The 25,907-nt window shown below is 43.2% G+C and overlaps 1 protein-coding gene across 7 annotated transcripts in view; it reads left to right on the plus strand.

Annotated features, from left to right (window-relative positions):
* Nucleotides 1-25,907, plus strand: part of LOC124788645 (ninjurin-2-like) — a 137,084-nt gene that overhangs the window by 60,485 nt on the left and 50,692 nt on the right. For 5 of the 7 annotated variants that reach the window (XM_047255915.1, XM_047255918.1, XM_047255921.1 and 2 more), the window contains exon 2: nucleotides 13,279-13,452. In XM_047255915.1, coding sequence (XP_047111871.1) covers nucleotides 13,279-13,452 — 174 coding nt within the window. Of the gene's footprint in view, nucleotides 1-13,278; nucleotides 13,453-21,251; nucleotides 21,504-25,907 lie in introns of all 7 variants that reach the window. The other 2 variants (XM_047255916.1, XM_047255917.1) reach the window with 1 other exon arrangement.

The raw sequence follows: 25,907 nt of genomic DNA on the forward strand, positions 1-25,907 counted from the left end.
CCCATAGTGCTCAGAGCCATTTGAACCATTTAGAAGTGTCCAGACGTCTCTGAGTGAACCAAGGTGCTGATGTTCTGACACGGAGGAGATACAGGGAGACAGGAACTGTCGATGACATGCTTCGCTCAGGCCGCTCAAGGGCTACTAATGCAGTGGATGACAGCTACCTACGGATTATGGCTCGGAGGAATCCTGACAGCAACGCCACCATGTTGAATAATACTTTTCGTGCAGCCACAGGAAGTCGTGTTACGACTCAAACTGTGCGCAAAGGCAGCAAGATGCGCAACTTCACTCCCGACGTCCATGGCGAGGTCCGTCTTTGCAACCACAACACCATGCAGCGTGGTGCAGATGGGCGCAACAACATGCCGAATGGACCGCTCAGGATTGGCGTCACGTTCTCTTCACCGATGACGTCGCATATGCCTTCAACCAGACAATCGTCGAGACGTGTTTGGAGGCAACCCGGCCAGCGAGTACAGCAGGGTGGATGTACCCTGATGTTTTGGGGTGGCATTATGTGGGGGCGACGTATGCCGTCGGTGCTCATAGAAGGCGTCGTAACGTCTGTACGATACCTGAATGTCATCCTCCGACTGATAGTGCAACGATATCGGCAGCATATTGGTCAGGCATTCCTCTTCATGGTTGACAATTTGCGCCCCCATTGTGCACATCTTGTGAATGACTTCCTTCATGGTAACGACATTGTCGACTAGAGTGGTCAGCATGTTCCCCAGAGATGAACCCTATCGAACATGCCTGGGATAAAATGAAAAGGGCTGTTTATGGACGATGTGAACCACCAACCACTCTGAGGGATCTACGTCGAATCGCCGTTGAGGCGTGGGACAATCTGGACCAACAGTTCTTTGATGTGGGTAGTACACCATGACAAGTACAGGCATGCATCAATGCAAGAAGACGTGCTACTGGGTATTAGAGGCACCGGTGTGTACAGCAATCTGGACCACCATCTCTGAAGATCTTGCTGTGTGGTGGTACAATATTCAATGTGTGGTTTTCATGAGCAATAAAACGGGCGGAAATGATTTTTATATTGATCTCTATTCCAATTTTCTGTACAGGTTCCGGAACTCTCGGAACCGAGGTGACGCAAAACTTTTTTGGTGTGTGTATAAACCAACCGTGCCGCTTACAGAACGCAAATATGATTGCATACGGTAAATACACTCTGTGTTACCATCGTCATCATCGTCATCACCATCGTCACTCTGAGAACTCTTCTGCACACATGAGCGTCTCATCTTCTTTGGTTCCCCTTCTTTTCTGCAAAGACCCATAAGATTTGTTTGCACGTCATCGCCTATTGTTACGTCTAGGTTGCTTTTTCTGTTGATCCTCCTCCTTTATTTTTTCCTCCACTGAAGTATTTTTATATGGACTGCTAGTCCGAGGCCGGCCAAAGTGGCCGAGTGGTTCTAGGCGCTTCAGTCTGGAACTGCGCGACCGCTACGTCGCAGGTTCGAATCCTGCCTTGGGCATGGATGTGTGTTATGTCCTTAGGTTAGTTAGGTTTAAGTAGTTGTAAGTTCTAGGGGACTGATGACCTCAGATATTAAGGCCCATAGTGCTCACAGCCATATGAACCATTTTTTGCTAGTCCTACTGTAGCACACCTCATCCTCTTCGTAACACATACGTCGTTTCATTTTGGGAATACATCTACATGATTACTGTGCAATTCACAATTAATTGCCTGGCAGAAGTTTCATCAAACTATCTTCAAGCTATTTCTCTACCGTTCCACACTGAAACAGCACGCGGAGAAAGAATACTTAAATCTTTTCGTGCGAGCTCTGATTTCTCTTATTTTATCAGCATGATCATATCTCTTTTTGTAGGTGGGCGCCAAAAAAACCTTTTTCACTCTCTATGGAGAAGGTTTGTGACTGAAATTTCATTAGAAGATCCTGCCGCAACGAAAATCAGCATCCCAATTCGCGCCTCATATCCATAGCACTCTCTTCCCTATTTCGCGATAATGCAAAATGAGCTGCCCCTCTTTGAACTTCTTCGATGTCTTCTATCTGTCCTATCTGATGCGGATCCCACACCGCACAGCAATATTCCAGAAGAGCACGGACAAGCGTAGTATAATTAGTGTCTTTAGAAGACCTGTTGCATTTTTAAGTGGTCCGCCAATAAATCGCAGTATTTGGTTTGCTTCCTCCATAATGCTGGATAGCGCAGATCTCTTGTAGTCAGACCATAAAATCCTGTTTCCATATCCAAGATACGGTTAAGGAAAGCATTACGTTTGTCATCTATGTTATCGGCGTCTAGCAACACCACCACTTGCAAAGTAGGTTACAAATCAGATTAATAATGTTGCTCACGCTGCATATGTTCACTTTATCGGGCAACAACAAAGTTATTGACTGTGGATGGTATCATCAGAATGGAAATTATAAGTCACTGTAAAAAAAAGTCATTAATTTTGGCACTTATCTTGAATGGATTCCCAAGTAGATTTCGTCGAAGTTGTTATGGCTCATCTTGTTGATTCTAGGGTGATTCCACTTTGACTGCTAGAAGGTCCAGATCTGTATTTTAGCAATATTTAAAGAACTAACAAATGCGTTTTTCAGGAAATTCTTAATGATCAAACAATCCCAGATCAGAACAATGGTATGGTAGAAATAATTTTTGACTTGGTGTTCAGGATCCACATTTTTATTAAACTTCTTGTAAATTCACATATACTTCTTCTTAATTGTCACATCATCAAGAAAACAGTTTTTATCAATCTTCATATATTTGATTTCCACTTTAACCAAACACAAGACTTGTCTGTTCTTTTACAAAGTGAAATAACAGCTTTACTTCTGCAAAGTGAAACAAAGACTGCTCTGTGCGCATTCGCGCCAAAACGGTTACTAGTAAGTACAGAAATGAATAGACACAAGAACCATATCACTGTAATATATCGATACATCGGAGTACCTATACATTAATAAAACCAAATGTGAATATTGTCACAAAAATATGTCTGTTACTTCGCAGAAAAGTAGTACGATATTACTGGTATCGAGAACTGGGGTTGGAGTGCTGTAATGGTCACGTAAATAAAGAACCATTACAGGCGCTATAAACATCCTGCTACTCTTGTTCCTTAACGAGGTTTAGAAAACACTCTATTGCCGATGGATAATCTTTCCTACATAGTTTGGAATTATATGTGACATTTGTTTAAGTACAAAAGCCTTTTAGTGTTAAAATTTGTGCATCATGATCTGAAAGGTCATTCACCCTTTTACTAACAGAATGCCCATCTAATAATGAAGAATGAATAAAAATATTGTCTATGGCTGTGCTACTGTTCCTCTACACCCTGGTTGGAAAAAACACATTCTGCATCAGATCATATGAGTTTAGGAGATCTACCAACATCCTTTTTCTTGCACAATCACATACAAAATTAATATTGAAGTCACCACATATAACTAATTTTTGGTACTTCCTATAAAGTGAACCAAGAACTCTCTCTAGCTTGAGCAGAAACACTCTTGAAGCCCGAGTCAGACGTTCTATAAACGACAACAATTAGAAGTTTAGTTTCACTAAATTCAACTGCCACTACGCAACATTCAAATATCTGTTCAGTGCTGTGACGTGATAATGGACTCAAACGGAATACTTTCTTTTATGTACATGACCACTCCCCCACTCCTAAAGGAACTCCTTGAAAAACAGCTAGCTAATCTGCATCTTGGTAAAGGAAGCCTCTGAGTTTAAAATTATTTAAGTGGTGCTCTGATATACCAATAATGTCACAGTCAACATCTATAAGCAGTTCACTAACTTTATCTATAATACCTCTTATATTCTGATGAAATATTCTAATTCCTTCTCTAATTGGATACCTGACCTCCTCTGAAGGTGATTTCTTAGTTAGAAAGACGCCATTTAAGCGGGTATACCTGTCAGATGACGTCATTCAAACCCTGCACTTGGTTCCACAATGCTGGTGACCTGGTACTCACTTCCCAACACTTCCTGCAACTACTGGCCCGCACCTCTACCATGTGAACCACCTAGCAGCAGAACCTTCTTCTTTCTGTTAGACTTTGCAAGCTAACTCAGACATCCAAACTGCTGAGGACTGTTGCATGTTTCCTACACCTACAGCTACAAGAGGCTCCTCTCCACTCAACCCTGACAGTTGGTCAAATCTATTGCATATACGCAAACTACAACTGTCTGAATCCCTCCTCCTCCTCGTTGCCTTCTTGCCAACTGACGGTTCCGATTCCCCAGCTACCTTCACCCTCCTCAAACTATCTAGTTCCTCCTTCGTGCGTTGTAACTGCACCGAAGGGCACAGGTATGTGGATAGCATTTGTCACTGTTAATAGAAATGCTAGATAGTGCAGATCTCTTGTAGTTAGACCATAAAATCCTGTTTCCATATCTAAGATATGGTTAATTAGTTCTTCCTCTTGCCATTGTGTCAACACAGGTTTATAATTTCGCAAAACTTTTTTGTCAAGCATAGCAGATGTAATATTTCCCGTTACTCTTCTTTTCAGCGCCGTTCTAGAGAAACCAAAATTTCTGCTTGTTGTTTTTACGGGAATTCAGTTTTGAACTGCTTTAATGGCGTTGTTCATATTTTCAGTGGACCAGCTTTGACAATCAGTTTTCAGAACGTTGAATCTGAAACGCTTAAGTAAGTCATTTCACACAACTGAATATGCAAATAAATATATCAATAAAATAACAACAATAATTTTTAGGAGAAAATTAACAAGTATACCTTACAATTCAGTAACGAGTCCGGTGCAACTGAATAAATATAAATATATAAATAAATAGTCAAACCAATATATGTACATACCGGTAAATGAACTAAAATAAATAAAAATACGTAAGTATAATTAAGTAATAACTTAGTAACAGGGTAAGACGAGGCATGTCCGAAAAGTAAGTACCCTTTCGTTCCACCGCCTCCGCAGCACTAGTGTAGCAGTTCCACACATTCGCGCTCATCTGACTGGTTCATTGTCTTCCCACTGACGCCACTACAGCCGTGCTGTGTTGTGTTTAACTTAGTTAGCGATCATTCAAAATGCGTAAGACAGTATCTGAGCCCACCGACTGTGAAGTGTGTTCTGTAACACAGTTTTTGAAGAATGTTAAGTCAGCTGAAATTCATCATCAACTTGTAGAGACTTATGGTGAAAATGTAATGACTAATGGAATGGTTGGAAAGTGGGTGAGACAATTCAGTGATGGACGAAGTACGGAGTGGGTGGCTTTCTGTTGTCAGTGATGGTTTGGTTGAGGTAGAGAATGAGATAATTCGTGAAAACAGACGGTTCACAATAAGAATGCTTTGTGATAAGTTTCTACAAATTTCAAGAACTGTTTTGCCCGAGATTGTCTCAAATCGCATAAATTTTCGCAAATTGCTTTCCCGTTGGGTGAAGAAAATGCTTACGGATGTTCATAAAACGAAGTTTGACATTTATTACCCAATACAGTGACGAAGAAGATGAATTATTAGACAGATTTGTGACCGATGATGAAACGGATTTGTCATTTCACTCCAGAATCAAAACAACAGTCAATGGAGGGGAGACGCTCACGATCCCCCCAAAAACAAATTTGAAAACATCGTTGTCAGCCCAAAAGTCATGTGCACTGTGTTGTGAGAAAGACGGGGCATTCAGTTTGTTGAGTTCCTTCCTAAAGGTGAAACCGGCAATGCGTCACAATAGTGTGAAACACTGAAAAACAATTCGGCGCGCTATTCAAATCTAAATGCGTGGAATGCCCAATTAAGGCATTGTGTTGTTTCATGACAACGCACGTCCTTGTTTTGCTGATGCCATCCTACCCTTTTTCAATAATTCGGCTGGGAGCCCTACTGTCTCGATCTCGTTCATTTTGACTATCGCTGGTTTTTGAAACTGAAGAGTGATTTTGGAAGAAGCCGCTTTGACAGCGATGATAACGCAAAAACCGCTGCTCAGCAGTGACTGTCTTCACTGGCGGCATGATTCTATGAAGAGAGCATAGAAAATTTGATTTTAGAGAATGAAAAATGTGTGAACAGTGTTGGAAACTATGTAGGAAAATAGTGTAAGGAATAACCTTTCTTGGAAAAAAATTTTGGTTTGAAAAAAATCTTTTTGTGCGTATTTTCCAATACGGTAATTACTTTTCGGGCATGCCTCGGATGATCCCTAAGGCGTGTAATGATCCATCCTACGTCATATTTTGCTCCAGGTCCACATCCTACAGGAAACACAGTGGTACGGGAGACCGCCATCTTTAATGTTCGTAATAAAGAGGATGTAACTGCCCTGTTTAATGCCTTAAACTCCAATTGTGACTGACTTCAGGGACATAAAATGTGTCATAGACGATTATAGATTTAGAAATTAGATCGACAATGCATAAAACGACGTTTGCTCCTGTAAATCTTGTGGCAGAACACGCTGCGAAACTAAATCATAACTTTGAACATAGCCTCATGTGAAGACTTAAAACGCGAATTCTCCACTGGATGGCACTAGTAGCTGGCCAGTAATTAAGCACGATCGTTCTGCCCCAATGGACGTTTTGTCCTGGTCTCCCCTTCGACCGGCACTTGAGTATTCCTTCTCAGTCTGGGATTGTTACGTGGCAGGACTGATAGAGAAAACAGAGCAAATCAAAAGAAGAGCACCGCGTTTCCTCGGGATTTCCATTGGTAAGCGCAAAAGTGGCCTGCACGCTACAGGCGTTGTGCATGAAGATCGGGTTTACAGTTGTAATTCTGAGAGCGTTCGTTCGTCGAAAGGACAATCAAAATTTTGTTTCCTCCTACATAAGTCTCGCGTAAAGGCTGCGAAAATGAAATGAGAGAGACTCGAGATCACATGAAACGTTACCAGCAGTATATCTTCTCCCGCACCATTCGCGATTGTAACAGTAAAGAAGTGCATTACGTGCAGTGTCCTCCTTCATACTCCATAAGCCGGACTGCGGAGTATAGATATAAATGTAGATGATGAAATGAAATAGAAATTCTGTCATTGCCCGCAGTCGGGCATTGAAATGAATTAAGTGGTGACAAGTGAAATTTTGTACCGTGAAACCTTCCCGTCTCCTCTATATCTCTTTTGTTACGCAATCTTCCCTTCTACAATAACCTATGAAACCTTCCCTTAGGATTTCTACCTCTTGCTTAGTAATAACAAATGAAATCTTCCCTTTGAAATTAATTCTCTTTCTCAATCTTCGCATACAAATTTAATTGCTGCTTAGTAAAAGTGATTTTCTGATTATTTCGACGAAACATAGAATGTGTCGTCATCGTGGCCCTCAGTCTTTACCTGCAACAACCCAAAACTGTTCCTTACCTTTCTTACTGTTACTGGATCGCCATCTGACTGCTACATCGAACTGCGACATGAATTTACTTACTCTGTTTTACTATACTCTATTAACTGCTGGTGGGCCGTCATAATAAGTGGCTGTATTTATTACCAAAGCTGACGTTATTCTTTAATAGCAAAACTGACGTTATTCTTTAATTAATTTGACTGACGTTAAGTAATTCATAGTTAAACTTTTTCTTGACAACAATAAAATTTTTCAAAGTTTTACGTTGATGGTTTTTGGGATGGATTATAATCAGTGATGCAATATTGCTGGCAAAAATTAATTATATTCTGAGTGAAATGATTTTACAAACGTTCAAATGGGACTTACTTTTTACAATAATCTTACAACAAGCATTGCGCAAACATACCTTCACTAGTCTTGAGTTTCTCAAAAAAATATTTCAATAATATTAGTTCCTCTTATGATAACAGTTAGCTGATGTCTCTGTACATCCGTTTATAATCTTTTGCAAATCATAGCAGGTAGTTGGCAGACACACCGCTCCTCTCATCCTCTCGCTTCAGACCTGCTACCGACTCGCTTCACATCTCGCTTACTACTGACTTCCTCCGAACGCTAAAGTGCGGTCTCTCCTGCCAACAATGCTTTCTGGTGCAGACAATCCCTACTACCATTACAAAATATTTACCGCTCTTTTCTTAAAATGTACCCATACGCTGTCTCTCCCGCCCTTTTTAATATTATATCAATGTGCGGTCTTTCTTGCCAACAATACTTTGGTGCAGACATTCCCTGCTGCCACAATTATTTCCAACATAATATTAATTATTCCTACTTAATCCTATTAATAAAATATAAACCTCTTTCATAAATTGTGGCTTGACAATAGACAATAGAAATATACGCGTCTTACAACCGTATCGGAACTCGGTCCCGGATTTGCCACTTTACGTGAGCGGTAACCTTAATCGCTTCGGCTACCTGAGCAGCCCTCCCGTCAAACCAAAATTCCCAACTTGTTGCACACTACTTACGCATCACCCACTTTCCACCAAACTGATTGCTCGCAACCTCACGCCAGTTACCACGAGAGTTCGCGAAACAGAGTGCATTTGCACAGAAATGATATTAATGGCCGTCAAGTCATCTATATTTACATAACGGCGTCGAAAGAACAGGCACCATTCTTGATACTACAGCCATGCATATACATGACGAAATGAAGTAGAAATTCTAACATCGACCGCAATCGGGCGTTGTGCTAGACTATTAGTTGAACTTGGGTTTGCTGTCTTTATGTGGGGCATTTCCGAGAGGACATGTCCGAAACACCAGAGACCACACATATGCAAATAAATGTAGATATTGCTTGCGTGTACGTTCAGGGAAGCAAAAATATCACTTCCACATGCAGCTCTAGAAAATACCGTCCATGTACCCGGGTACTCCATTTATCAGGTGTCACAATTTTCTAGACGTTTCTGCAACATGAGAATAGAGCGCTCTTTTTGGTGCACCCTGTTCAAAGTACGCGCTGTAAGCTGGCAACTTTAATTTACAGTTTCCTGTATGGGGAAGTGGCGGCTTATCTGCTGAGGTTCCATGCAAATGCGCCCCACAGAGCGGCCATTGTATGGTGCTCGGAAAGAGTTTGCTTCTCCGGCAGCTCCTCCTGCGCTAGCCAGATCCGCCTCTGGGGAGTCTTCGGTAGTCACTCGCGTGCCCCTAATGATCACTCCACGACCATATGAAACTTAGCTTGCTGTTGTCGATAAGAAGGCTACAGAAAGTGGAGCCAAGGCACACTCCTTGACTTTTGGAGATCACTAAATCATAATAGGAGCCTATACAGTGTCGGTTCTGGTATGCGATTGGCTGAAAATCTTCACAGCTAAGGGAACCCAGTACGTAGATCTTAACGAGGAGATGCCGCCAGAATTTAAGGAAGAGTCCAATGTAGTTCTAGAAGCCAGTTGTGCCCACGTTATACAGCGTGAAAAATTTGTCTGTCGCAGTGTAGGTTGTGTTGAGAAAGAATTGTTAATAAAAAAAAAAATTCGATACGTTACGCCGTTTCCGTGTCAATTAGCATTGAAGTTAGCCAATAACGCCGTTGCGCGCGCAAATTCAAGCGCCCTGCTATGCACATTTAGTATCAGTTGTAGAGCGTAGATGATAGCCCATAGACTGCTTAGCCTTTGGCTCGGCTTCGGCCCTTACTCTCCCCTATGTCCGATTTTTGTATCGCTGTTTTATTCAGTTTTAGGAAACCAAACGAGGAACACATTGGGCGACAGCGTCTCTGGCGGACCGCTTGTATTTGCTCGCCCAGCGGCCTAACTGGCTAACCTCAACGTTAATAAGCTCGAAAACAGCGCAACGAATCGAGTTTTTTCCTCCTTAACTACTATTACTCAGCTCAACCTACTCTCCAACACCCTTACAAGCTTTCCAGATTGTTCCTGGCTGCCTTGTGGGTGAATTGGAACTGCAACTACAAAGTTTTGGATGTTGTTGTGGGACATTTTCTGAGTATTTTGCTGTATGGTACCCATGGACTCCGGTGGCTCGTTACAGAGTAATTTTATTTCGTTTGATTTCATACCAATTTTTATCTTGTAATCTGTATTCCACTGTGCAGGGTGTCTGTTCGGAAACAAACTTGTTTCATTCTCCCACCGTACTTCATGTTGACAGCAATAATGCCCACTTTACGATTGCATTCAGCACTCTCTATTCTGCCTCGCCCCTAAAAATATTTCAAGGTGTAATAAACTGCAAATTTTTCGTGTGTAACAGTTTCAAATTTGTTGTTATGGTTCCGTGCCTCAGTATGAAAAACGGAACCCTTGTGGGATCACTTTGCTGTCTGGCAGACTGACTGTTCAAAATCCTATTTTCGCATGAACCGGTAGACATATCACATTGAAATTTATGTCACGTATTAAGGTATGTGGTCCCTTGGCGATGTAAAATGTGAAGCTTCTAAGTCAGTGCAATCAAAAGGTTCGGCCATTTATGTCACATATTTAGACACTCGCAAACTCACTCATAGAAATCTACAGCGTACTTCCAGTTGACCTAGAATCATGAAATTTGGCAAGAAGCAAGATTTCACACTACATCCAAAAAAGCTTCACACTGAATATGTTGATGCTACAGAGCACTGTCTGTAGAATATTTTTAAAAAAGTTATGTGTCGCAGTGCCGATACGTGAACTCGTGTGCTGACCGTTTCTGAGGCAGATATGCTGTCGGTATACTCAAACAAGCGAAATTTATTTTGTTTGCATGTGTTTCTATAGCTGTTCCCTTAAACTCGATGAAAAGTTAACTGAGGTACCTTTTTTTCCACTACGATGTGTGACTATAGAACATCGGGACTGATGCTGTCACAAAACAAACATGCGCCAAAGATGAACGAGCAATAGCTGTGAAGCGTGAAATTTCTCAATCGAATGCAGCATCTCTGGTTCAAATGGCTCTGAGCACTATGGGACTTAACATCTTAGGTCATCAGTCCCCTAGGACATTAGACACATCCACGCCCGAGGCAGGATTCGAACCTGCGACCGAAGCAGTCGCGCGGTTCCGGACTAAAGCGCCTAGAAGCGCTCGGCCACCGCGGCCGGCCGCATCTCTGGTGTCTGTAGCAAATCATTATAGTCCTGACCTTGGTTTGTGTAAGAGGTGTTATTTTGTTTTGCCGCAAAAATGATAACTATAGTAATACAGCAACGAACTGTTGTGAAATTTTGCCGGCCAGAGTGGCCGAGCGGTTCTAGGCGCTACAGTCTGGAACCGCGCGACCGCTACGGTCGCAGGTTCGAATCCTGCCTCGGGCATGGATGTGTGTGATGTCCTTAGGTTAGTTAGGTTTAAGTAGTTCTAAGTTCTAGGTGACTGATGACCTCAGAAGTTAAGTCCCATAGTGTTGAGAGCCATTTTTTTTTATCGTGAAATTTTACATGAAACTTGGAAAAAAAGCTGCTATTGAAACCTATCGTTTACTAAAACGAGTGTATGGCAAAGACTGTTAATCACGTACGCGACTTTTTGAGTAGTTTTTCCAAGATAACTGAGAAGACGTTGAAGATGACTCACTCCCGGGACGCCCTTCAACATAAAACGTGGATGAAAATATCGAAAAAGTGTGTAATCTGATTCGACGTGGATGAGTAACCTATCGAGTGCTGAAATTGACAAAGAAAGCGCAAAGTAAATTTTGCGTAACCAATTTAACATGAGGAAAGTGTTTGCGACACTGCTGCCGAAAACTCTCAAAAATGGTTCAAATGGCTCCGAGCACTATGGGACTTAACAGCTGAGGTCATCAGTCCCCTAAGACTTAGAACTACTTTAACCTAACTAACCTAAGGACATCACACACATCCATGCCCAAGGCAGGATTCGAACCTGCGACCGTAGCGGTCGCGCAGTTCCAGACTGTAGCACCTAGAACGCTCGGCCACTCCGGCCGGCGAAAACTCTCACGATCGGAGAAAAAGGAGCTCGTGAAAATGTTTGAACTGACACTTTGACTTCCTACCCATCCTTTCCCTTTCCTCCCCTTTCGCACATTTCATGTTCACTTTGAATACCATTGAAAATGATCCTAATTTCTTGGGAAGAGTGATAACATTATACAAATCTTGGTTTTTCACTTATTAACAGATAGCGAAAAAAGCTCGAATGATCTAATCAAGATTCAAAGCGAGGATGATTGTTTTCTTCGATATTGATGGAATTGTTTACTTTATTGGACTGCTGAAGGTCGAACTATCAATCAACATTGCTACCTTGGGATTCTTGCTCAACTCCGTGGGAAAAAAAACCAATTCGAACTGTGGAAAAACAAGTCACCGGTTCTGCATGAAGACAACGTACCAGCTCATATAGCATTATCTGTTAAGAAGTTCCTAGTGAAGTACAGCATCTCAGTGCTAGACCACCCGTCTCCTTCGCCTGACCTAGCACCATGTGACTTTTGTATATTCTCCAAGATCAAATCTACATTAAAAGGTACAAGTTTTCAGTCTGTTGAAGCAGTGAAAAGAAAAGCAACACGCATAGTCAGAGAGCTCGCGGAGGAAGACTTCCAGCAGTTTCCAACAATGGAAAATTCGTGTGGACAGTTCTGGGGATAGACGAGTGATGTATATTGAGGATGAAAAAAACTAAATATGTATTTTTTTTTTTTTTTGTAGTCACACCTCGGTTGTTTAGGTTTCTTTCCGTTTCAGTTACAGGTGAGGAGCGTGGGAAGAATGACTGGTTACCTGCAACAACGACGACACTACTCTCTACTGATACCACAGTCACAATAAACAAATAAACTTCACACAGCTGACACAAAGCCAACTGAAACAGCGTCCGCCAGAAAGGCTTGCACTAAATTTATATGATCCATCACAGACGTAGACCTGGGACTGCGGCTGGTAATAAACTTGGAGGAATTAGGAATACCAACAGCCATGCTTCTTATAAAATATATTAATTGTGCGACCAGTTTCGACACTGCGTTAGTGCCATCTTCAGGGCCGTACGCAAACTGAATGGCGACATCCATCCCTCAGTACATTAGGACAAGTTCATACTGGTCTCATGGATTTCTGTTTTCATGATGTGCGCACTCCAGCAATCGAACAACTGATTGGAGTACAGACATCGCTAAATAAAAATCAATGAGGTCAGCGAACAGACATAGCACATGTCCTAATGCACCGAGGGTTGAGTATCACGTTTCAATTTGAATAAGGGCCCCAAGTTTATACTGATATAGTGCCGAAACTGGTCTCGTAATTAACATACTTTATAAAAAGTACGGCTGCTGTTGGTATTTCTTATTTCTACAAGGCTTGCACTAGGTTGCAAGTCACGCTGAACGTAGCGAGTGTGCTGGTTTCTGTGTTGCAGAAAACGCTGGACGCCAACCGGTATGCGACGAAGAAGACGATCGCGCAGGGCATGCTGGACATCGCTCTGCTGACTGCCAATGCCAGCCAGCTGAAGTACGTCCTGCAGGCGGGGAGCAAGCACGAGTTCTACTCGCTCATGGTCGGGCTCATCTCCACCTCCATCGTCCTCCAGGTGAGCACCGTGTCCCAACGTTTCCACGTGGCTTCTGTAGAGAGCACCTGTTCCTGAGTAGTTCTTAGCGTCTCTCTCACACACGCTATTCGTTTTGTAACGATTCTATTTTTTCTTCTTCCTTTGTGCTTCTCATGCCAGGCAGTTCAGTGATTCTCCAGCAGCCGTGCGCTCGATTCAGGTGTCGACACTAATTTTCAATATCAATAGGATGCGTGGCAGGTTAATTCCTTTCGATGCATCAAACTAAAGACAGCAAAACATAACTGTTGCATTACCAAGTGTGAGAAAACTGTGATACTGATTTTTCATCTACCAAAGTTTTTATTTTTTCCAAGCAGTGGTGTTGTCCCCTTCAAAGCAATTCCCTCCAGCAGCTATACAGCGGCAAGTCGTTGTTCCAAGTCTTGGTAGCAGCGTTGAGGACTTCAAGTGTTGGGGCCTTTAACATGTCGGTCTCATTCTTTTGAACGTTCTCCAGAGTATGAAAATGCTGTCCTTTTAAGTCACTTTTCAGTTTAGGGAAAAAAAAGCCACAGGGACTCGGATCAGGTGAACACGAGGACTATGGAACAATAGGAATACCTTTTGAGGTCAAAAATTCCGCGATGGACGTGAGCATGTGACATGGGACGTTGTCATGATGCAGTATCCACTTGTCCATTATGTCCGGTCTGAGTCGATTCATCCTTTCCCGAGCCTTGCAGGGAAATCTTTGTAAAACACTTGTTTGGCATTTCGTCCTGGAGGAACAAATTCTTTATGCACGATATAAATCACCGTTATTTTGATCTCTGGTTAGCTCATTCGAGCTTTTTTCGGTCGAGGAGGTGTCTCAGTGCGTCACTCCTCACTTCGCCTCGCTTTGTCTCAGGATCGTACTAAAAAAATACGGGATTCATCACCTGTTATCACACGACTGAACCATTCGAGATCATTGGCAATCGTCTTAAGAAAATCAACACACACCTTTCTTCGACTGTCCTTTTCGGCACCATTTTGGCACGAACCTTCCGCATGTGCAAATCTTCGGTCAAAATTTGATGTGCGGCGAAAGTGTTTAACGGATCACCCATCATCCTTATTGTTAAACATCGATATGATTTCACAAGAGCATGCGCACTTTCAACGTTTTCGTCGGTTTGTGAAGTTGAAGGTCTCTCGGAACGATGTTTAACGTGTTCTCGGCTTTCCAAGAATGATTTGTGCCAGCGAAAAATTTGTTCTCTTGATAAGGAATCATAGGCCAGCATCAACTTCTCAAAATTCATACTCACAGTTTCCCCAAGTTTAACAAAAACATGGCATAACGTTGCTTTAAATCACGCTGTTCCATTTTCTTAATACACACTGAGGGTCCCCACAAAAATTACGTGATGGCTGTACTGAGCTCAAATTCGGATTCAGCATCTGGAAGGGATGAAGACACTGGTTTACTCAAATAGAGCAACACAGCGTGGCCAGTTCTCCCGCAGTATTGTCAGTCTCATTACTTTTCTCTTTTTGTTGACGACGACACTTCTGGCTAAAACTCATCACTCATTCCACTAAATGCTTCAGCCGGCAGACAACTACAGTGTACGTTGTCCTCGTGATCTGTCATACCACATTCACTGCAATATGAAGCTCTCAGGCGTTGTCATGGAAGTGCGTCATTTGGTTAGAATGTCGTTTCTGAAAGTATTTGTATGGAGTGTAGCCATGTATGGAAGTGAAACATGGACGATAAATAGTTTGGACAAGAAGAGAATAGAAGCTTTCGAAATGTGGTGCTACAGAAGAATACTGAAGATTAGATGGGTAGATCACATAACTAATGAGGATGTATTGAATAGAATTGGGGAGAAGAGGAGTTTGTGGCACAACTTGACAAGAAGAAGGGACTGGTTGGTAGGACATGTTCTGAGGCATCAGGGATCACAAATTTAGCATTGGAGAGCAGCGTGGAGGGTAAAAATCGTAGAGGGAGACCAAGAGATGAATACACTAAGCAGATTCAGAAGGATATAGGTTGCAGTAAGTACTGGGAGATGAAGAAGCTTGCACAGGATAGAGTAGCATGGAGAGCTGCATCAAACCAATCTCAGGACTGAAGATCAAAACAACAACAACGGATCTCTCTCTATGTAGGTAGGCTCTGAGCGCTATGGGACTTAACATCTATGGTCATCAGTCCCCTAGAACTTAGAACTACTTAAACCTAACTAACCTAAGGACACCACACACATCCATGCCCGAGGCAGGATTCGAACCTGCGACCGTAGCAGTCGCGCGGTTCCGGACTGAGCGCCTAGAACTGCGAGACCACCGCGGCCGGCAACAACGGATCTCTTATGCTGGTATTGTTTGTTTATGCAGCAGTAGTCTCTGAAGACGACTTATTTTATTTGGTATGAAACACGTTGACAACACTGCATGTAATCAGGAGGAAAGTTACCATTGTGTCTTTCAGGTGATAAACTGTGCATTAAATGTTATAGTCATCTACAATGCAAACAATAAAGTGGAATTTACAGTCATTTCTGCAAAGTGTCCTGCTAGCTTACAAGCTAAGATCATTCGATTCTTAATGGGACCTCGTTATCTGAGGTTATGAGATTGACATATGTTGATCTGCAAAGAGCAAGCCGAGAAACAAAGATAACAATCCTGATACCCGCTGGAATATTGACACATTGTCACAACTATAAAGCTAAGACATCCTTGTATACGGTCGTTGACGGGCATACGGGTTAAATTCTGATTTCTGATCGGGTGTAAGGTGGGTTAAAAGCCATTTATGCCATCTAACTCTGTACTTACGTATTACGGGACTTAGTGATATTCAGCCGGGTGGAAACGTAGAGATCAAAAGCACGAATCAATCGACGTGTGGTAGCGTGCTGTGCGTCGATCGTTATATACAGGAGATTTGATGGTGCGAGAAGAATATCATAGCATGCTGGAAGACCGAAAAAGGTGCCCGAACTAACCGACATAATTTTAGAATTAGACCGTTGGGAGAACATATCATGACAAAAATTCTTCACCTGGTACGAGACAGGCGAAATAGTCTCCGACGTCAAGCAGAATATTATATTTCCAGTTCCTGAGAAGGCAGGTGCTGACAGACGTAAATATTACATAACTATGAGATTCAGATACCAGGCTGCAAAATACTGACACAAATTATGTACAATTGAATGGAGAAACTGGTGTCATGAGACCTCTGGAGAGATCAGTCCGGATTCCGAAGAATTTTAGGAACACGTAATACAGGTGCGATAGTAGGACTTATCTTAGAAGATAAACTGAAGACGAATCAACGTTTATAGCATTTGTAGATTTAGAGGGATATTTTGAAAATGTTGTCTTGAACACACACTTCAAAATTCTGCCTCGTACTCTTACCGATTCATGGACAGCCCAGCAAGATTCATGGTGTCATTTCCCTCCAGCACTACTTCAGACGTTAGTCGAGTGCATGTCATGTCGTGTTGCGGCACTTCTGCCTGCTCGCGGGAGCCCTGCACGATATGAGGCAGGTCTACCAGTTTCTTTGGCTCTTCAGTGTAATATTTCCACAGACAATAGACGTCTGGACGTGAATTACTAGTGGGCGAATGTGTTGCTTTGGAAAACCGTTCTACGTGGCATGGTCTGCAATGACTCCAAAGAGAGGCAGCTAGAATCACAGATATTTTTGTAGACTTGTGGGACGAATATCCTACCAGAATTCTCTCTAACAACCAGATACTAGGTTGCACGGTTTTCTGTCCTTCATTAATGACCATCAGCTCGCCTTGGTTAATTTATCTTGTTTTGTTACGTGGTACTGCTTAATATGTTCGACCACCCAGATTCACGGATTTCAGTTTTTTTCTGGTTTCTCAGAGTAGCCTACAAAATAACATAAGAAGTTATTTGTTTGTGTGTTACAAAAGTTTGTACGTCGTAACTACATATTGTGTGCAGCTTACTGAAAATCTTCGTGACTTTATCACATTACTCTACATCAGTGGCATTTCTGAACAACATGATAGACACAATAGCAGTTTCATTGCTTAAATAAGTCTACCACACACGACTAACTGCATGCATGAAAAAACTGCAACCTCAAAATGAGAGAGTAAAATCTCGTGACGTATTGCGGACGTTAGCAAAAAAGGAACTGCCATCGATAATTTTCTTGTATTGTGTTGTGTCCTAAACAATCTAAAATGGTCAAAATAACATTTTCAACAGATTGTTTCGCTTAGCAGTTTTACACAGACTATGGAGACGAAAAAGAATTATCGCTGGCCCATATGACAGCAAAATCAATTATTAATGGTTTACCTGAATGTCAATTTTTTCTTGCAAAGCCTCGTGTTAGTGGACTATTAAACTGACGTAGGGTTTAATGACAGTTCGTGTAATCAGTAATAAATACCACACACAGTATGACAAAAATAAACTGAAAAGATGTTAGAAACCCGTCAGCGAAAGGTAGCGAATAACGCGTTGGGAGCTGCGTTTCTTGTTACTGAAATTTGTGAGTTCATATCTTTAAGTTATATGTACTTCCTTCAAATATTTTGATGTCGGAGAGATGTTGAGCACAGTTTTACCCTTCGTTTTTCATGGTAGAGGGAAACTGCTTTTCAGTAGCTACGCGCTTGTAATTTTTTTTCCCCTAGTTGTTAGAGCAGCAGTCTGAAAGATGAGTTACGTGATTGTTATGTTGCGGCAGAGGGTAAGCATGGAGCTTAATTGCACGCATAGATGACGTTTCCTCTTACAATTCAACTTCCCGTCGATAATAAAGGGTAATAGTGGTTACAGTCGTACCTACAAGTGGGCGACGTCAGTGGCATAAATTAATGAAACGAGACGCTTCCTATTAAACGAATTTTTATCACAGAAAGAGAAAATTTAGCGTGCAGGTACCGGGATGATGCTACAACTACCATCCCTATGGATGTTTTCTTGTTTACTACACTACTAGCCATTAAAATTGCTACATCACGAAGATGACGTGCTACAGACGCGAAATTTAACCGACAGGACGAATATGCGAGTGATTAGCTTTTCAGACCATTCACACAAGGTTGGCGCCGGTGGCGACACCTACAACGTGCTGACATGAGGAAAGTTTCCAACCGATTTCTCATACACAAACAGCAGTTGTCCGGCGTTGCCTGGTGAAACGTTGCTGTGATGCGTCGTGTAAGGAGGAGAAATGCGTACCATCACTTTTCCGACTTTGATAAAGGTCGGACTGTAGCCTATCGCGATTGCGGTTTATCGTATCGCGACATTGCTGCTCCCGTTGGTCGAGATCCAATGCTTGCAGAATATGGAATTGGTGGGTTCAGGAGGGTAATACGGAACGCCGTGCTGGATCCCAACGGCCTCGTATTACTAGCAGTCGAGTTGACAGGCATCTTATCCGCATGGCTGTAACGAATCGTGCAGCCACGTCTCGATCCCTGAGTCAACAGATAGGGACGTTTGCAAGACAACAACCATCTGCACGAACAGTTTGACGACGTTTGCAGAAGCTCAGAGACCACGGCTGCGGTTACCCTTGACGCTGCATCACAGACAGGAGCGCCTGCGATGGTGTACTCAACGACGAACCTGGGTGCACGAATGGCAAAACGTCATTTTTTTTTCAGATGAATCTAGGTTCTGTTTACAGCATCATGATGGTCGCATTCGTGTTTGGTGACATCGCGGTGAACACACATTGGAAGCGCGTATTCGTCATCGCCATACTGGCTTATCACCTGGCGTGATGGTATGGGGTGCCATTGGCTACACGTCTCGGTCACTTCTTAGAAAGAAGAAAGGAGTATATGGGATGTGGTTGGGCAACTGTTGTCACAAGTGTATTAATGGCGAGAGAAATAATAACTGGCTGCTGCTACTTTAGTAAGTGTGATTAGTGGAACAGTGTTTCGTCATTAAGGACCAGGTCAGGATTCTTTGACTGGTGTTTATTAGTGGTCAGAATTTCGAATAATGTTGCTAGTTTTCTGCTTTTAGTTCTTCTATGGAGAACATCACATTTAATATTATGTAATGTGTGTAATCGTCTGGCTTGGACGGTCGGGCAGACCGTTTGCCGGGTGCCGGTCTTTCAATTTGGCGCCACTTCGGCGACCTGCAGTCAATGAGGATGATAGGATGATGATGAGGACAGCACAACACCCAGTCCCTGGGCGGAGAAAATTCTCCGACCCTGCCGGGAATCGAACACGAGCCCAGACGATAGACAATCCGTCACGCTGACCATTCAGCTATCGGGGGCGGACTTTAATATTATAAGAATGACAGTCATTAAGCGCATTTTCAGCAAAGATGGAATCTTCCTTTTCCAGTCTTCAACGCCTTTCATGCATAGTCAGGCTAGTATTTATAGCTCTGCCTAACTGACCTATATATAATCTGCCACGCAAACGCTTCTGTAGTTTTCATTAATTTAAAATATATGTTACTGTTCGCCTTTGGATCATTTTAGCACAAAACATCGTACTAGGGCTTTCACAATATTAGGCTTTCTTTTGAAAATGTCAATATTTTTTTATCAAGGAGAGAACGAAGAGCCTCTGTGAGTTGACAGACTCGCTGAGGTGTACAACTGTTAACTGTTTGTTTCTCGACAGTAAAATTCTTTTTAACCATATAATCTTGTTTTTAGTCTTATATCCATCGTTGCGTTCAAGTAAAGCTGAAGAGCATGAAGCGAAGTGACACAGCAGTTAAGACACTGCACTGATAGTCGGAGGACTAGGATCTAAATCTTGACTGGAAGTTTTCTGTGGGGTTCTTGGATTAGCTCAGACTAATAACGCCTTATTTCATTCGAATAGTCGTGACTGAGTTCCACCCCGTCCTCTTGCGCAATTGTCAAGGCACGTCGGATGACAGCTCAAATCCAGGCATACGTTATGATACAGTATTTTCATTCTTAACTTGAAACTGTTCAGTCAAGAACCTGGAATATCTTCCTGAGACACGGCTTGGCAGTACGCGTCGCCACTATTTCGTTGATTACGGAGACGTTCCCAACACCCGACCTGTTGCGGCAAGACTTCGAATGCTAATCAGCGGTAAGGAACTAGAACATGCGTATTCTTTGTAATCATTTAAAATTATAAGAATAACAGTCATTCATAGCATTTCCAGCAAAGGTGGAACCTTTCTTTCGCAGTCTTCAGCGCCCCTCAGGCTTATTCAGTCTATCATTTATAGCTCTGTGATTTGCACTGCAACATTCCTCAAATGGACTGGCCTGTCCTGAGTCTCGACCTTAACCCAGTGGAGCACCTTTGGGATGAGTTAGAATGCCGACTTCCCTCCAGATCCCAGCGTTCAACTCACTACCCTCTCTGCTTTCGGCTCTTGAGGAAACTGGGCTGCCATGCTCCACAGGCAGTCAGACAGCTCATTGAACGCATTCTCAGCAGACTTCGAGCCACCGTAAAGGTACATTGTGGAATCACTCCGCAATTAAGTCCATTAATAAGTGTCTGGATGCATTCGATTAGTTTATACCCAAGTGAGACTGTCTTGCCTCAGCCTTAGGTAAATGGGATATGACTGAACATTTCCAGTTTCCGGGAGCAGTACAACCGCTCTCCTTGTACACCGCGGAAAAAGACTGTCGACGGGAAGTTGAACTCCAGACACTGGTGCATGTGTATCACGGAGTCGCACCAGCTTGTAGACTTACTGCTTGAGCTTGCTTCTGTGTGCTGGGTTAGTAGCCGGCTGTGCCGAGCTGTGGCGCGTGGCTGGCGGAGTGCCTGGCAGTGGGTGGCGGTGGTGCGCAGGGCGTGATGGGCGTGCTCTTCCTGTCGCTGAACCTGCTGCGCGACTGCCGCCTGCACCAGCAGAGCTACCGCGCCTCGGCGCTCGTCATCAACTACGTCGCGCTCGCCCTCTCCGTGGTCGTCACCGCGCTCAACCTGCTCATCTCCGCCTTTGACCCCAGCCTCGGGCACTTCCTCAAGGGCACCGACCTCGCCTAGCTGCCCGCAGCGGGACACACGTGCACTACCCCGCCACACCGCTGTCGGTCGCAGGTAAGACGAACTGGTCAGGGACAGAACTAACGGTAACACACTGAGGTCACAACAGTCTGGAATATAGATACGTTCATATACAGATGGCGGTAGTATCGCGTACACCAAGTATTAAAGAGCAATGCATTAGCGGAGCTGTCATTTGTACTCAGATGATATACGAGGGCAGTTCAATAAGTAATGCAACACATTTTTTTTCTCGGCCGATTTTGGTTGAAAAAACCGGAAATTTCTTGTGGAATATTTTCAAACATTCCCGCTTCGTCTCGTATAGTTTCATTGACTTCCGACAGGTGGCAGCGCTGTACGGAGCTGTTAAAATGGCGTCTGTAACGGATGTGCGTTGCAAACAACGGGCAGTGATCGAGTTTCTTTTGGCGGAAAACCAGGGCATCTCAGATATTCATAGGCGCTTGCAGAATGTCTACGGTGATCTGGCAGTGGACAAAAGCACGGTGAGTCGTTGGTCAAAGCGTGTGTCATCATCGCCGCAAGGTCAAGCAAGACTGTCTGATCTCCCGCGTGCGGTCCGGCCGTGCACAGCTGTGACTCCTGCAATGGCGGAGCGTGCGAACACACTCGTTCGAGATGATCGACGGATCACCATCAAACAATTCAGTGCTCAACTTGACATCTCTGTTGGTAGTGCTGTCACAATTGTTCACCAATTGGGATATTCAAAGGTTTGTTCCCGCTGGGTCCCTCGTTGTCTAACCGAACACCACAAAGAGCAAAGGAGAACAATCTGTGCGGAATTGCTTGCTCGTCATGTGGCTGAGGGTGACAATTTCTTGTCAAAGATTGTTACAGGCGATGAAACATGGGTTCATCACTTCGAACCTGAAACAAAACGGCAATCAATGGAGTGGCGCCACACCCACTCCCCTACCAAGAAAAAGTTTAAAGCCATACCCTCAGCCGGTAAAGTCATGGTTACAGTCTTCTGGGACGCTGAAGGGGTTATTCTGTTCGATGTCCTTCCCCATGGTCAAACGATCAACTCTGAAGTGTATTGTGCTACTCTTCAGAAATTGAAGAAACGACTTCAGCGTGTTCGTAGGCACAAAAATCTGAACGAACTTCTCCTTCTTCATGACAACGTAAGATCTCACACAAGTCTTCGCACCCGAGAGGAGCTCACAAAACTTCAGTGGACTCTTCTTCCTCATGCACCCTACAGACCCGATCTCGCACCGTCGGATTTCCATATGTTTGGCCCAATGAAGGACGCAATCCGTGGGAGGCACTACGCGGATGATGAAGAAGTTATTGATGCAGTACGACGTTGGCTCTGACATCGACCAGTAGAATGGTACCGTGCAGGCATACAGGCCCTCATTTCAAGGTGGCGTAAGGCCGTAGCATTGAATGGAGATTACGTTGAACAATAGTGTTGTGTAGCTAAAAGATTGGGGAATAACCTGGTGTATTTCAATGCTGAATAAAACAACCCCTGTTTCAGAAAAAAAATGTGTTGCATTACTTATTGAACTGCCCTCGTATTGAAAAGGTTTCCGTCGTTATTATGGCCGCACTACGGGAGTTAACAGACTTTGAACGCGGAATGGTAGTTGGAGCTAGATACATGGTATATTCCATTTAAGAAATCTGTAGGGCAGGGGTTCCCAACAAAATTTTCTCGAGGACTCCCTCATCGAGCATGATTGGTACCTTTTCATATCACAGTATCAGGTACCTAAAAAGCCAAATTAACAGTCTGATTATACGTTTTCTATTTTTGATACTTAGAAAAAAATATTGACATATTCATTATTGAAAAAATATTGAGCGGCCAAAACAAAAAAATCTATTATCATACGAAATATATTTAATATATTTTCTATTCTAATAGCATCTTGCGGACCCCTCTGGCATAGCTCGCGGACCCCAGGGGGTCTGTGGACCACCTGTTGGGAACCACTGCCGTAGGGTATTAAATACTCCGAGATTCACTGTTTAAGAGTGTGTCGAGAATACCAAATTTCAGGCATTACCTCTCACCATGAACGATGCAGTGGCTGGCCGATGGCTTTCGCTTAACGACCGAGAGCAGCGGCGTTTGCGTAGAGTTGCCGGTGCTAAGAGACAAGAAACACTGCGTGAAATAACTGCAGAAATCAAGGTGGGACCTACTGCGAAAATATCTATTGGGGCAGTGCGGTTGGGTGGTCGGTCGGTTTGATGTTTAAAGGGACCAGACTACATGGTCATCGACCGCACCACAGTTATTCGCAACTGTTGATGGTGTTAGGACAGCAACCAGCCACAAATTTACTTTCAGTTCCTTTATTCAAAGGGTACCGTTACCGGTTTTGAATCGTTGTGATTCATCACAGACGGTTTACACGCTTTCCTTATGACATGTGGTGTGTTGTTTACTGATTAATTGTCCTAAAATACAAATAATACATAATTATAATATATATAAATTATATTATAATATAATTATAATATATATAAATATGTCCTTATAATAATATGTTATTTATATTTTAGGAAAATTAATATGTAAAAAACACACCACATGTCATAAGGAAAGCGTGTAAACCGTCTGAACATGAATCACGACGATTCGAAACCAGTAACGGTACCCTTTGAATAAAGGAACTGAAAGTAAATTTGTGGCTGGTTGCTGTCTTAACACCATCAACATTTGTCTTCAAATAACAGCCACTGTCTCCATCATGTCATCATATGACAAAATTTCATATTCGCAACTGGTGTGAAGAACATTCCGGACAGTTCGAGCGATTCATTTGGCCACCAAGACCGCTCGACATGAATCCCATCGAATATTTACGGGACATAATCGTGCACAAAAACCTGCACCGGCAACAGTTTCGCTATTATCTACGACTGTAGGGGTAGCATGGCTCGATATTTCTGCAGGAGACTTCCAATGATTTGTTGAGTTCATTTAACGCCGAGTTGCTGTACTCCTTAGTCAAGAGGAGAGCCGACACGATATTAGGAGGTATCACATGACCGTTGTCATCTCAGTGTACGATGATGGCTTTCACGGCCGGTGTTTACTTCGCGTTGATCTTCCGGGTTGTAGAGACAGTGATGAAACCATCACTTGAGGTGTCTGGAAAGATGAGTAATTCGTGTGAAGTTTTATAGACTGATAGGGCACAGCATATCATCTTAAACGGAGAGTCCTAGTTAATATGGTGCTTGGTGCCTCTCGACAAACAGCATAAACATACGGTGCAAACCATAAGTCACCGCCAGGAGACCTGAAGCCAATACCGCTCAACACCACCTCTAGCCTTGACAGTGTTCTCAATTCGTCAAGGAATGCAGCACACAAGTTTTCTCGCCTATTCCGTATCCAGCAGAAACCACTCATTAGAGATTAGATGTGAGAATGTTAATTGTTACGTTTCGCCCACTGTTCAAAATAATCCAAGACATTTTGTGTGGGATTAAGATCAGCTGATACAACAGGCCAATCGATGTGCATTGAAATACCCCAACGTACAGCAGATCAAAGAACGCATGAGTGCATTCTGTGAATACTGCTGTTGTCATCTTGGAAAACGGGAGTGCCCACAGCATACTCATCACGAAGCTGTAAAAGGAAGGTCAATAATTGATCGCCAAGAATGTTAAAGTATACGTCGTGTTCATGTTCACGGTAATCTGACTGAGTGAGTGCAAGTCGTGGTATTCAAGCCACCCTCAAAAGATCCCATAGCCGCTTCCGGCCTGAACTACATCCTTTGGAACTGATGACCTCACTGTGTGGTCCCCTTCCCCAAATCAACCAACCAGCCAACCAACATCCTCAACGTAGTGCTGCTTAAATGCCTCATAGAACCGTCCGTGCACTCGACGCCCTAGATAAACTGAAAAAGAGGGAAAATCGGATTGGTCAGATCACACTACGCGCCTGCAGCCAGATTACTGCCCAGGTTCTGTGTTGTTTGGTCCGCTGAAGCTGTGCAGCTTTACAGGACGCTGTGAGAACTACCTTTTTGCCAGGTACCAGATGTCTGTGGCATGCAATTCCATTCGCAATGTTCGCTACGAATCTGGTTGAAAGCAGCAATTATTGTCGGATTTGAAACTGATTGTCTTTCAAAAGGCGTGACACCTACCTCTGGTCCCTGTCAGTTAAGATTTTTTACGACTACTGTTCTTACGTCGTGCTACATCATTACGAGTGGCACACCATCCCTTGTACACACGTTGGACAGTTCACCTTACACACTAAAATTCGGGCAATTTTTTCACGGTTTGGTCATGACACCTCCGAAGGTGACGTCTCCATTCTGTCGTTCTGTCAAGTTTGCACATCGACCAATCTTAATGCGCTGATCCCATGCACCCGACTGGAAAAGAAACGCCACTTCACTGCCATAACTTACATCGGTGGTGGGGTGTCACATAGCCATCTGA

The sequence above is a fragment of the Schistocerca piceifrons genome, chromosome 3 (genome assembly GCF_021461385.2).
Source record: "Schistocerca piceifrons isolate TAMUIC-IGC-003096 chromosome 3, iqSchPice1.1, whole genome shotgun sequence".
NCBI classification, from domain to species: domain Eukaryota; kingdom Metazoa; phylum Arthropoda; class Insecta; order Orthoptera; family Acrididae; genus Schistocerca; species Schistocerca piceifrons.